This window comes from Corvus brachyrhynchos, unplaced genomic scaffold (assembly GCF_000691975.1).
Source record: "Corvus brachyrhynchos isolate BGI_N302 unplaced genomic scaffold, ASM69197v1 scaffold28, whole genome shotgun sequence".
Lineage (NCBI taxonomy): Eukaryota > Metazoa > Chordata > Aves > Passeriformes > Corvidae > Corvus > Corvus brachyrhynchos.
In genome coordinates, this window is record NW_008246058.1 from 4,952,693 (window position 1) to 4,967,246 (window position 14,554).

A 14,554-nucleotide genomic window follows, 5' to 3' on the forward strand; every position below is an offset into this window, starting at 1 on the left:
GGGGCAGGCAGGGTGGCCACGGCTACAATGTAGCGAAGGCTCAAAGCAACGGCAGGGCAGGGCAGCCACGGCCCGGCCTCCAGCGGGGCAGGGAAGGCGGGCTTGGGATCCCGGTGTTTCTCCAGCAGAAAGAAAAGCGGCCGGAGAAAAGCAGCTTCCCTCTCTCCGGACGCCGAGACTGACTGCCCCCACACACTCAGGTGAAAACAAAAGAGTAGCCAGATGCGCCCCACCCTGTAGCTAGCTCTTTTGTTTTTCTGAAGTACTCAGCCATTTGCTCCCCCGGCAACCTGGATGGGCAAAATTCCTTTAACAGAAGAAAGAAACCAGGAGAGCTCCTAAAACCCCAACACACATGCGACAGAGGAAGATCAAAAAGTCAAACGTGAACATTGGTTGCTTGAAGAAGTCAAGTATTTAACATAATGTTCATTAAAGTATTTTAAAGTCTCTTTTCATTGGGCTGAAATATTTAAATAACTAGCTCTGTGTATCTGTAGGTCAGAGGTCATACGTTGGACTGTGTGTTTGTGCAATTTATTAGTCTAAGAAATCAACACTGTTTCTAACACAGTCTGAAGTTAAAAGTAATTTTTAGATGAGAAAAAAATCCCCTCAGGCAATGTATTGTGAAGTCTCAGGATTTGTTGGTTTAGATCTGATGCATTTTGATCTTTCATTGGCTATAAGGAAAAACACTGGATAGAAAGAAAAATAAGCATATGCTATTAAAATTGTTAATGATAAAAGGGCTGTTCACATGAGCTGCTGTTAATATCCATATATTTTTTTTTATTGTTATGGTATCTCGCTTGATTTTTAGTATTCAGTGAAGCAAACCAGTGAAGGTTCATTTTCTGTTTTTGTCTTGCCCTTGTCTAGGCACATAGTATACTGACCTAAATAAATTACAGTTTGCTCTACAAGCATGAATAGTTTTTATCCCTAAAAAGCTTTAGTTTTCATCTTTGGTTTTTAATACATACCTATTAATTTTTATTAGAGAAAGTATCAAAACCGTGTATTAATCTGCATGGCCTGATATATTTCTCCTGTCATCTTGATTTATTGTATTTGTCCACAGATTTGTGGTACTGGATGCATAACACCTGAAAATCTTACCCTAACATGGTTCCACCTGGGAACTCAGTGATTGTCTCTAAAATTTCAATTGAATTCCCTTAGTTAATTTTGTAAAAAGAAGCCACGTTGCTCAATAGACTTTGGAAAATATCCAGGTGTCTGGGAGATTTGTTTGTGCTTAGTGCCCTGCCTTTCAGTGTGGTTTATTGGCTTGAGCTTAATGTTGCTCTTAGCATGCCTGGGTAGTTTCTGATTTGGAGTTAGTTTATATCTGGGTGTCCTGGAGCAAACATTTTACTTATAAAATTGCACATAGGTCTAGCCCAAAATGCTTTGCTGTCCTTTATGAAACCTTTTTTTGTCTCCTGCAGTTGTGTGCGTTGTTGTACATTTACAAATGTTCCCCTTCTGGATGAAGTCCATAACAATGTGTTTTGTATTTAAATAAAAGGCATCTTTGCTAGAGTCCAAGAGAAAATCCTGTTGAAATTTGTTTACTTTTCAATAAGCATCATCTAGAGTAGATGTACAAATTCTATTCATTCCTGATGTTTAGAAGTAAGATTGTTCATCTGGAACTAATAGCAAGGAAGTATACATAGTAAGTTCATGAAGCCGTGTTTTGGTATGTTAGCTTTGCTTAAGGTACAAAGCATTAATTATAAAACTATTTTAAATGCGGCAAATTACAATGTTAAACTAGTTGGTGGGAACACTTGGAAATTTGTTAGAGTATATTTTATTTTTTTCCTAAACAATATATGTATGTAAATGTGCAATACAATACAGAGTTACCACAAGCTTTTCAATTCTTTGAAGTTGAAGGATCATATGTAGTCATCCACAATGCTAAATATAGCTCTTAACTTTCTAAGCTGAAGTGTTCTACATGGCTCTTAAAATGAGTGTTTATATGACAAGGAGTATTTATTTTTTTTAAAACTGATGTTTAGAGTGCCTTCTGAATGTGGTGCCAGAATTCTTCAGCCTGAAAGAAGATAACTGAAAAGAGGTTCAGTGATTAATGGAGTGGGCAGAGGGAAACACAGCTAGCCTATTTCATGTTATCTGTAACCTGTCTGATTATTTGTTACTATGTTACCTTTCCTCAGATTGTTAAACTGGCTGTTTATAGAATGCTTCCAAAAAACCTTCAGAGAAGAACTCTGATGCAGAGGCTACACCTGTTCCCTGAAGATGTGAGTAGTCATGCAGTTACATTTTCATCCCTGTATTATATGGAGGTGGAGAGGGAGTGTTAGCAATGGCTCTCATGTCATGAAAAGGTAAATTTAAAAAAAAAAAGCTGCTTTTTTTCTATATATCTATATGTAGTTGGGTTTTTTCCATATTATTCACAGAACTGTGAGATTCAAGACATGTGAGATTGGTGTATTTGGGTGAAACACTTAGCATGAAGAACACAGTACTGTTGACAAATTTTGGTCTGGCTTTGTGGGCACAGGTGTTGTTTGTTAAACAATCAGATGGTTAAGACTATTCTCACCTGTCTCAGGTTATTCCAGAAGATATAGAGAAGAACCTTCTACAAGAGATTCCTCAGCCACGTGCAGTCCCCAAGAGGTTAGATGAATATACACCAGAAGAAATTGCTGCCTTTCCGAAGGTTTGGACTCCGTAAGTATCTTAGATGTTTTTAAGAGGACACATTGACTGCATATGTATTATATAGACTCTCACATTATTAGTAAGAAAAAGGTAGTCATCTTTCTCTTTATGTCATTTTTCTTTGAGAGAAGGTCATTAAAACAACAATAGTTGCTAAAATTTTCTGTTTCTGGTCTTTGTTTTAATAAGTAAAGCTTTACTTAAAATCATGTTTTCAACTCTCTGCTTCATCAAAATGAATAGAGTGAAATGAATAGAATGAAAAGCTTCATTACCTGGTTTGAGTTGTATGTGCTCCATAGTGTGTAACTGTTAGCCATAGCCAAAGGAAATGCCACCCACGTCTGTAAACGTTCAAAAGCTTATTAAAAATCACTTGTACTTAGGCTCCTCATCTTAGATGATACTAAAATAGGTCTGTGCATCCGTGTAATGGAGGCACCTCTGTGTTACAGTCTCTGTTAAAAGGAACAGAATCCAGCAAATACTTTAAGCCCTCTTCTGAGCTGAAACAGGGAGTTTGGTTTTGACTTCTTCTAACCTATATAAGTGATAAAAATTGCTATATTTGCTTTTATCCTCACTACTGAATGGAGTTGAAATTCCTGAGACTTCGTGGTTTCTGTGAGATTTCAGTGGATTAACCCTGAAGAAGTTTAGATTCTGCACCATTGACCAAAATTCTGCAGTATATTAAAGTTGATAAGCCTGTCCTGTTGTATGGTATACTGTACTCTTCTATATTGTGTTTAGTATTAAAACTGATAAAGGTTCTCCACAATAATTTAGCATTGAATGAGGAGCTGGCACTTAGTTTTAGCTAACTAATTTGGAGTATCTGTATTGTCAAAGGAAATAGTGCTGTGCTGCCAGAACTTTTGAAATGCATTTCTTTGTCCCTGCATACTACTGTAGTCTTGGTTGAGTTCATCTCCTTAGCACTGGGCCACTCTAATTCTGTTGACTTACAGGTGTGTGTGGCAGAGGACAAATAAACTTAATGCCATCTAATTTAGTCATTGCTGTCAAACTAAGTTTTGTAATATCTTCATGTCAGCATATTAACCTTGGGGAAAATCTGCAGGTAAGAACACTACTGCTGTTAGAATTCCCCTCCCATAATTTCTTGGAACCATTCCTTCTGGAGGAATTCAAAGCACAGAGAAAATAAGCATCCCCTTTTTTTTATATTTCTCGTCTCTATAGTCTCATATGGATTGATTGCTGGTAATGGCTCTCTGTATACAATCTTTTTATTCTGTGCCAATTATGGGGGTTGGGGAGTACTGCTGCCTTAGAAATCTTGTAGTAGATTTGGAGTCTCTCAACTCAGAGGATCAGTGTTCCTCCTGTGGAAGGGCTGGGGAGCTCAAGTGGGTATTATGGTGAGAAAAAACAGGGAATAGGTGGGCCTGAGAGGAACAGAGTACTTACTGGGTCTAAAATGCGTGAGAGAATGCTAGAGAGAAGTGGAGCTAGTGGGGTCTGGGTGGAGTAGGGAAAAATAAATGGAAGTTTGGGAGAATTTTAATGCTCTGAGTGTAGAGACTGGGGCAGAAGTTTCCCTTCACCCAACTACTCCACCTATGGCTACAGTTATAGGCCTGGAGACATACCTAACGCTTGTTGTGTTGGACTTTTGTCCTACCTTTTTTCTGCTCTCAGGAAGTGGTAAGATCTAGCAGAGGGATAAGAATGAAGATGGTTATCTACCATCTCTCCACTAACTGCAGGGCTCATCGCTGTTGTAATTTTGGCTTCTTGTCCTGGCCTGCAACCAGACTATTGCTGGTGTCAGATAAGTTTTAATTTAACCTTCAGCTCACATTTTTAGCAGTTTGATCTTGGGAAGAGTTTTCAATATGAAGTAACAGGAAAAATAATAATGTTTTTCTTGTCTGAAGGAAAAAGTGTATTTTGATTTCTCTGGCATTCAGATTTCTGTGGGGGGAAGAGCTTAGTTGGGAAATAAAAGATAAAGAATTGAGCAAATTGGGTAAAATAACTTTCTGATGTGATAAGTAAAATACAGAAGTCGGTAAAGGGGGACTTTAAATGAACCATAGTGGTTACTGTTCTCATTAAAATGCCAGGTGGAGTGTCTGAGAATACACAGCTTTGCACCAAACACATTAAAAGAAAGGGTGTATGAATATGCAGAGGTAATAGGCTCTGTGTTCTGAGATTTTTCAGTGTGTGAACCCATGGAGGAAGTAGTGTTTGCATTATTACAATATTCCTGTGAAAGACTGGAGAAGGAACAAAAATATATTTACAAATTCTTCTTTTTAGAGGCATGTAGCTAACACAAATATTCTTTTAAAAATAAGTCAAAAAAGGGACAGCTTTGTTCAGCATACCAAAGAGAAGTTAGGTTAAAGTATTGTTGTACAAGACTGATAATTCGAGATGTATTGAAGAAAACAGCCACCTGACATGAAAATTATTTGAGAAGAGAAAACATGAAGGGAACGTGAGTTGTTTTGTAGAAATCCAAATATTGCAGAAATATGTGTATCTCAGAATGCCAAACTGACTTTCTGTTTGGGTTCCTTGTCATTTCATTCTTTGCAGCTGACAGGCTGCCCACGGAGGTTGTGGAATCTCCAGCCCTGGAGATGCTCAGAACTCACTGCGCAGTTCCTGAGCAACCTGATGTTATGTTGGTTAGTTCCTCTCTGAGTGTAGTCCTTTCAGATGCAAATTATTCTATGTTTTTTTTATATGTGGGGAAAGTAAACAAACATAGTAAAATAGATTAGTATTTTAATAAACTGTGTTTAAAAAAAATAGTGCATAGGTTGCTCATCTTATTAGTCCTGTTTGGCTTTTCCTTGGGCTGTTGCTTGTATCTGGGTGAGAGCACAGTGCTAAGATGAGTAGGGTTTTTTTGTCCTCTGTGTGTGCTGCATTCTGTAAATGGCATGTAAAAGGCTTGTTGTGGACTTGGATCTGTGAGCTTCTGCAGAACCCATAGATAGTTTCCATACAGTAAGAGCAGTCCTTACAATAAACCAGAAAATGAAGGATACAGAAAAGCTTTAAACTCCCTTTTTTTTCTTCAGATGGTTTTAATAATTCTTCCTGCCTTATGTGAGTTTTGGTTTTAATTATTATTTCTCTTCCATGAAGTTCTGAGCCTGATGACCAACCTGTTTACCGAAAGGTAGAGGTTCCAAAGGGGATGAAGTATTTCTGTGAATGATAATAAAAGGGAGGAGTTCGAGGGAGACAGTGTTAGTGGTTCATCTTCTTTCTACAGAAAAAAAAAAAAGTTGGTATTAGCCCTTTGAGATAGCTGTATGCTTTAAGGGAAAAGATAAATGAAAAGCAGAGCTTGATTAAAGATATGGAAGGCTATAAATACAGATAAACACAATTATAACTAGTAAATGAATCTTTAAGGTTTTACATTAAAACTTGTACCCAAGAAATGTACCTTTACTGTATATAAACCAGACATAAGACAGATAATAGGGAATGAATATAAAGAACTGCATTTATGTGAGAACTTACTAATATCAGGAGGAAAATACCCTTTTTCTCTTTAATTGGAAATAATAATATAAATTTTCAATTGGAATGTGAAGAGGACATGCACAGTGCTGCTAATGATCTCATTGGATGTTTTGGCTATATTTTGTGTAAAAAATGTCTTGCTATAGATGTTTTTTTTTAAAGGTTGTTTTGCTGGTAATTGGAGACTGACCCACCACAGAGAAAGACATGGTATGCAAGTGGAACACTAAAATAGAGAAACAGTTTTTAAGGAAAGCACAGGGTAGGTGTGGAAACCCAGAAAATCATTTGGTTTTCAGAGTGGAGAGCCTTCCCATCACTCCTCCTTCCACCATGATAGGAACTGAAGAGGGATCGTGCTCCATGAAAGTGGAGAATTAAATATCAAAGTATTTCTAGTCAAAAAGACTTTCTTCAAGCATTCTTTCCTTTCATCCCTAACTGGAACCAACTGACTTCCCAGCTTGTGTTCTTAGATCCTCCATGGAGAGGCCTGAAGTGTGATGGAAAATCATGTAGATACAGGAAAGTAAATTATCTCTGTTCCAGACATATTTCAAGGGTACAAAGATAAAAAACTAGTTCCTTTCACAGTTTGATTTTGTACCATGAGTGAAACGTTTATTTCAAGTGTGCTTGAATTGTATGTCTTTTAAATGACACTTAAACAGAAATCATTACAGAATTCACCAGTAACATACGACTAAGCAAACAATTCTGTTCTGTAAAAGCAAGGATACATCAGATTCATGGGTAAATTTTCCTGTTACATACCATTTGAAAGTTGTTTAACTGTCTGGGTGTATATATGTTTTGAGACAGTTTTAAAGGCAGGAAGTTGTTTTTCAAGCAGTATTTAAATAAGAGTATTACCAGATATATAGAATAGCAGGCTTGTGTTGTTCCAGTGAGATGGATGCATTCCTGGGAGTTTCCCTTAAGAAAGCAGATCTGTCTGATTCCATGGAGTTTGCTCAGGCTGGTGCTGGTGTGCAGACTGAATGCCTGGTCCACTGCCAGCCCTCCCAGGAACTCCCCTCGGGCCAGACAGCTGCTTGCTTGTCATTGGGGGAACAAGTTCTTCTACACTTCTGAAGTTTTTAAAACCTGATATATTGTAAACTCTGAAATTTGGTTTTCGAATACCAAACACCTTCTTAATGTTTCTATTTCTGAGTAACTTGCCTGATTTCTGCCCCCATCTGTACATTCTGCTTTGAGGCAGGGGGTTGCAGAACCTGGTCTGAAGCTGTGATTTTGTTCCAGCTGAGCAGCATGGGTTAGGCAGGGTCCCAGTACTGACACTGTGTGTCATCCCCATGCCATGGCACACAGATTCCTGGAAGTTTGAGCAACACTCTGTGGCTTTGAAAGCAGAAAATCACAATGTTCTCAGACAGAGAAGTTTGTAGGTGTTGAAACATAAGCATATTGAATACCTGTGAACTGCAGATGGCTCTAATGATCCTCTTAGGTATTCTGTGCCACTTTCAGTTCCTCTCCAGTTTTGTGTCCTTAAAGCTAGCCTTGCCAGACGCAGGCAACCAGAAGCCAACTGTGGTGTTCCCAGCAAACAAATTTGTGGGTATTGGTAAACAGAAAGGCTTTTGGATTAAGAGATCCTCTCAGCCACAGCTGCCCTTTCTGTTTGTTTGCTTACAAGAACTGCAGCACTAGTTGTCTTGCATAATTTCTAGTCCAAGTTTCTATTTTTAGTTACACAAATTATTTCTGGGATGTAGAAACAGAGCAGAAGAAGAAGCCAGAGATATCCTGGTTATGTGGTTGAAATGATGTTACAAACAGTGCTTTTATATATGCAAGATGCTGACAGACTTTTTTAATTAGGTTTTTTATCTGTTAATTTCTTCAGATAACTTCATAAGGAGCCAACACCAAAAGACAGCACACATTATATTGCATAGAGAAACTACATTTGGAGTATTTCCAGTGATGTGCTCTGTTACAAATTATAACTTGCAGTTTTTATGAAGTTTATAAAATGTTTTTTTCTCCCTACAGTGAAATATGAGGTAAAATAAAGGGAAAATTGTTGGAGTGTTACTCTGGTTACCTTGAGAAGAGCAGAGGGAAAGCCACAAAGCCAGCTCCAAAGCTGGTGAGGTCTTGAGCTATTTTTATTAGGCCCATCTCAAGTTTATTCATTAGCCTTTAAAAATTTGGTACCAAATTAAATTTCTCCAGTATTTTTCTTAGTTGCTGCTTAGTTGTAGAGTGTGTCTGCAGCTTCTTACGATTTGAATTGTGTTTTATACCATGCCTCATTTGGTAATATTTAGTTCTTATCTTGGGCTAAGTACTGCCCCTCCAACTTAAGTGCTCGTCTCTCACAAAGCAGGGCTGGCATATAGCAGTGTTGAGAGAAGACTTGGCCAACACAAACTGCTGTAAAAGACTGCAGCCAGTCTTACTTTTTCCCAAGCAACAAGCTGTATAAAGCAGGAAAAAGCTATCCTGCCAATACAGCCCAGTTCTGTTCCAATGTACTCTTTGAGGAATCCCTCTAGCAATTCATTTTCTGTGGCCTTTTTGCCCCTCGGTAGAAATTACATGAACTAACTGGAGATCATTAAACCCCAATCAAAGCTATCACTGGTAGCTTTTTTTTTTTTTTTTCCCCAATAGTAAGGGCATAAAAATGTCTCAGGATTCTGTTTAGCGTTTCATTTAACAGGAGATTTGGAGGTAACCAAGGCTTACATTTCACACTACCAGAGGTGGATCTAAATTCCTGTGGACAAAAAGCCACACAGATACTTAAGAAGAAAATTGCTCTCCTCTACATTAGGTTTTTGCTGCAGGCAGCAACTGGACACTAATCAAGAAGGGTCAGTAACTCAATCATCTTAAAAATCCAACAAATTCATGTTCAGATTGTTTAGCCTATTGAATTGAATTACTGGCTTTTCTCTGGCATGCTTGAAACAGATCAGTGCTACTGATTCTCAGACGCTTTACCTGGGGGCAGCTTATGTTGTATCTAAAACCAAAGTTGAAGGTAAGAGGTAATTAAATGGGTAACTGGGCCCTTTTATTTGAACTGTGTGAAGAGGCTCCCAAAAAGAAAGTTCCAAAACTACTTTCTCCTTCCTTTTAAGCTGGTGTATTTCATATGTGAGAACAGAAACTAAATTAATGGAAATTTGACAAGCAATAGGAGAATGGTTGAATACGATACTGTTGAACTACTTGCCCAGATGAAATTAGAGTTAGATTATTTTTTAATCACTCTTTTATAAATGTCTCGATTTCCTTTTTTTCCACTTCTGTTCCTGACACTAAGTCTGGAAAGTATTTCACCATTCCTTCACCCAGTTCTCTCTTTATTTGAAGAATAACGTAATTCTTTGTCCAAAGCCAAGTGTACAGTGCTGCTCTGTATACAGTCTTACAGTTTTTAGCAGAATATATCACTAAAAGAGAAACCTTCTATTTTCAAAAAGCATCATCTTAAGATGAATTTTACATGTATATTCTATTGATTTAACTTAAAGAATTTTCCAGACAGAATTCATATAATCAAGGTCAAAATCAGGGAATTACAGTAAGTTTAAAAAAGCTTAGGTCAATTTTGCTTAATTTGTTTTTACAGAAACTGAGGTTATAACCACTTTATTTTAAATTGCAATAAGCCATTCTTCATTTTACTAAGAGTACCTAAATGCATATCAGATATCTTGATTTAAGGACACTTTCTTAAAATTACAACATGTGCTAGTTTTATGTAGAAAAAAGCAAACACATTGCAGCTGCAGACTACAAAATAAACATCTTAAGTTTTGTTTCTGCAGAAGAGGATTAGTGACTATAGCTGTACTGTCATAGCAGTATCACCCTTTCTTAGTCTTGTTACAAAATGCAGCTTCTGTTACTGTGGTTTGTTCTCCAAGTAAAGTTATACTTGTAGAAGTGCTTTTCAGGCAAGACAACAGTCTGCATGAGAACAACACCAACATGGAAACGATTCTTGTGCCCCAAGCAGAGCAGTTGATGGTTTAGAATAGGCCACAGTGTGAATTGCAAGTTTAGTGATAGTTGAAATACCATTAGCTATTTCATTGATTATTTTACCAGAGGCATAGAGCTACCATGGGGTAATAGGTACACCTTGAGCAGAAAAATGATTCATCTTCCCCTCAGCACCAAACTGTTGATGTTTGAGTGTAACCACATAATTTGGTTTTCCAGGGAACGATAGCAGTGTTGGTCCTTGGGTTTCGCTTTACTAGTGTCGATAGTGAAAAAGTTGAAATGTGTTCAGAAATCCCCTTTAGCTATAGTTCCCTTACCTAATAGCTATTGACTTTGGCACAACTTTTGAAGTGTTCCTGAAAAATACATATATTCCTCTTGTTTCAAAATTTACAGTAAATTTTATCTCTGTGTTGAAGTTTGTCTATAAAAACAAATCTTAAATACTCAAAATTTCATCGTTTATTCATAAAATAACCTTAAAATGTGTGCCAGATAGACAGCAAATTCCATGTTGTGTGTATTGCATGCTAATTTTAGACAAAACCAAATTATTTGGAACCTTTTGTTATAAGGCTAAAAGCTACCTATTGCCCTTAATAAGCAGATATGAAAGATGAGCCATAAAACCATTCTGTGTAAGCAGACAACTGTCATCAGTTAGCAATAATTCATGTGATGGTGATTTCCAGAGTTATGAAGAAGAGCATCACAGTAATACAGATCGAGTGTGCCTGCCAGTACAGAGTAATGGGATCAAAGAGTGGCTTAGGGCTAGTAACTAAGTGGCATGATCAGGCCACAAAATCTTTTCACTAATTGGTCTTCCCCAGTTTGTCATCTGTTCCAAACAGTGTTGTTTATAAACTCCCCTGAATGAGACTTCATGAGCTAGTGGATATCACTTGTTAAGTACTTAAAAAATAAGGGGTAGGTTAGAAGTACTTTAACATCAGTTATTTCTTTGTGTGTTCTAGTTTTTCAGCCAAGTTTGGAGAGATTTTATCCTTGTTGTTTCTTAAAATTCTTGAAACTTGTGTAAGAAAGTCAGGGAGAGCTGCTGTAAAACTACGCAGTCATGCTGAAGACTCCTTCAGCCTTTTGGGGAACTCTACACTGTTCAGGAAGCAGGATGGGGAAAGGGGGGGGAGAAAAAGGCCTCTGAATAAAATCTAACATAGCAGCCACAGACCTAAAACCCTCTGGGATGAGTTAATCTTAAAACATGTTGATAACTGCGGGTTAAGACATACTTTTTTGGTTTTGTTTTTAATGGATAACCTGTGCAAATGGGAATCCTACCAGACATAGAATTTTTCAGGTAATAGAAAGCGTTGTACAGACTGTGAATGGAAGAGACAGATGTGCCTTTCCTACAGGATGGTTATTAATTTTTAAGGGGGTTTTCATGCATCTGGAGTGGTTTCTCTCATTCATGGAAGCAGTAAAATCTTAACAGAATTCTAAACCTATCCTCTTCAGTTTTTGCTCTTGTACCACTGCTCTCATCTCTGCCTGTATTAGCTTGTGGCATTCCTTAGCCTTTAGGCACTGACCTTTTGCAGTGCTGACGCAAGAGTAAATCCTTTCTGAACAGTCCTTGTTACTGCTTCTGGGAGTGTAGAAATTCCAGGGAACCCAGGCTCTCTGCGTCATGTGCTCTAATGGTGAGATGATTACCCACAGGTGAAGAGAAGATGGCAATTTGAGATCTTCAGAGCTTCCACACCAGGTGTGCATTGCTGAGTCAGGAGCAGGTATTGACAGGTCACTTCTTGTGCAGCACTGACAGTCTTATCAGCAGAGGCAGGTTTGAAACCATTAGCAGTCATTAACACAGGCTTGCAAGCACACAAATGACTGTAACAATTCCATGAGATCTGACTTCATAAAACTTCCTCATAAAAAAGTCTCAGACAATGCATCATCAAAGCAGTGTGAGTAGGGATTGTTTATGGAGAGATGGCTATCCAGGATTTTGAGCTTGAAAGAAGAAAAGGTCATGTTATCAAGTGCTGTTTATCAGCATGCAGTAGAAGAAACTGGGCAGGTGTATAACTTCTTTTGGAAGAAGAAGGAAGGGCCATGTTGACTACATATTATGTTGTTATAGCTAATCCCAGTGCATTTAAAAGTTCTAAGAAATAAAGTCATTTGGATTAAAATATGTCATTTTGAAGAGGTATTCTGAGTTACTAAAAGTTAAGAGAAAATATTTTTTTTAATATTGCCTGGTTTGTAGAATAACTGCTGTACATACAGAATAGACAGTGTCATATATTACTCTACAGGCTTACTTATATTATTTCTTGGAGGTAAGTAATGCTGTTTTTCACCTGTCTGCTGTAAGATGTTACAAGGTTTTAGCTTGTTTGCCTAGAAATAATATGGTGAAGTTGTCCTGTGTATTTTTTGAAATCAAGTTAGTTGCAGTATAACACAGACTAGTGGTTACTTAGATTTGGCCTTTATAGAGTAACACACGCTCCCCTTATTTTATTTTTTCTGAGGCTGTTCTACCTACACAAAACATTGCTAAGCAAAGGGAAAAATCATTGCTGGAATGTGCTGACAAGAATTTAATAAGGATGGAGCTGTGCAGCAAGTCTCTTCAGAGTTGATCGAAATAAATGTTCACTCCAGGAGTTGAGAGTAAGGATATTTCACATCACACTGAAAAAGAATATTGAATATTCTGTGAAGTGGGGGGTCCCATCATAGTTGTAAATATGCAAGTAGGTCTTTTTGTGCGGTTAGTTTCTATTTGTCGTCTGACATGTTGAGAGGCTGAGGTCATAGCTTCGTGAGCATTTTTTCTGGCAATGAGGCTCAGTTTTAAGAATCATCCATCACTTTTCCTGCCTCTCCATTCTGCTTGTGTGGCAACAGAATGGAGAATCAGAGAACTGACCTAGATTAAAGACAACCTTGTTTTATGCAGCTGCACAAAGTGGTGTAGGTTGGAGTTGCTAGGAAAGCACATGTATGATCACCAAATTTCAGTATTAATTAATGATACAGATGCCAGCTCTACGCTCCTGCAGTGCTTTTCAAACATAACTGCAGCTGTGAAATCTACATAGACACTGAAGAGAGAATTTACAATGGCAAGCTTTAGCCCAAGCACGCAAGCCACTTCAAGTCATCTCTAAAGTCCATGAAGAAATGCAGGACTTCCCCATGTTCTAGGACTTAGTTTGACCTCAGTCTCATTTCTTGAAGTGGGCTACAGAGCAAAGAGGTTACTGTTATTCTGTAAATGGGAAAACTCTCACAGTCCATTGGTTTCTTTCAGCACTGCAGAGTGTAGAGCTGGTATCCATATCAAAAGACAACATTTATGTGAAATACATTAATTCTGCAGAGTTTTGGGAAGCTCTCTACCAATTACTTTTGTTTTCCATCACAAAGCTGATCTTAGGAACTGGACATATCCAGTTTATCTGTTTTGTAAGGTTCAGTGGCTGTAGATTGTCAGCATTTTATGTCAGCTGTATATCGTTTCTGATAGCTGTGAGTATGGATAAAAATTGGGAGAATTTACAGAATCACAGAATTGTGAGGGTTTGGAAGGCACCTCAGGAGATCATTCAGTCCAACCCCCCCAAGCAGGGTCACCTAGAGCAGGTTACATAGGAATGCATCCAGGTGGGTTTTGAGTGTTTTCAGAGAGGGAGAATCCATGACCTCCCTGGGCAGCTCTAAGAGATTTAAAGCTGTAATCAGAGCTTAGGACCCACTCTTCAGTCCTTTTACTTAGTGGTAAAGTATTTGTTAGGAGAGAAGCACTGAGAGGCCTGCTGTAATGAATGGGATGCTGATTTATTTTTCTGAGTATTTTGCCTAGAATTCACTAAACTGTTTCAATTCTTTTTATGTGGAGTATAAAAATGTTAGTGAGACAAATATTTTTAATATATTTTGGTGGCAGACATCTGCTGCACAGACTAACGTTGCATATTTTTGGTGAACCCATAGTAGTTTGCCTTTCAGCATAGATTGCAGAGGCACTGGTTCCCATATTCCCCCTATTTCCCCTTGTCTTGGAGTCTGCTGTTAATACACAGCAAAGCTTTTTTTCTCAAGAATATTACTTTAAAAAAAAAAAAGAAGAGGAGCAGCTATGTGAAGTCTTGCCTTTGGGTGAATTTCTGAACTGTCTGTTCTAGGAGATAGCATTTCCTTTGTTCCAAGTGCATAAACTCAGGGCTTTGCTGAGGAAGGGCAAAAGCACTGCCATCAAAGAACACTCTGGCGTGGATTTATGTCACTTACCAATGAGCACATTGATGGTCACAAGTAGTTCATAATTCTCTCTGAGTAGACAACA

General features: G+C 38.0%; 1 protein-coding gene across 1 annotated transcript in view; it reads left to right on the forward strand.

Annotated features, from left to right (window-relative positions):
• Positions 1–2,725, forward strand: part of MRPL13 (mitochondrial ribosomal protein L13) — a 16,449-nt gene extending 13,724 nt beyond the window's left edge. The window contains exons 4-5 of the mRNA XM_017746081.1: positions 2,196–2,282; positions 2,600–2,725. Coding sequence (XP_017601570.1) covers positions 2,196–2,282; positions 2,600–2,725 — 213 coding nt within the window. The remainder of the gene's footprint in view (positions 1–2,195; positions 2,283–2,599) is intronic.
• Positions 2,726–14,554: the final 11,829 nt, after the last annotated feature.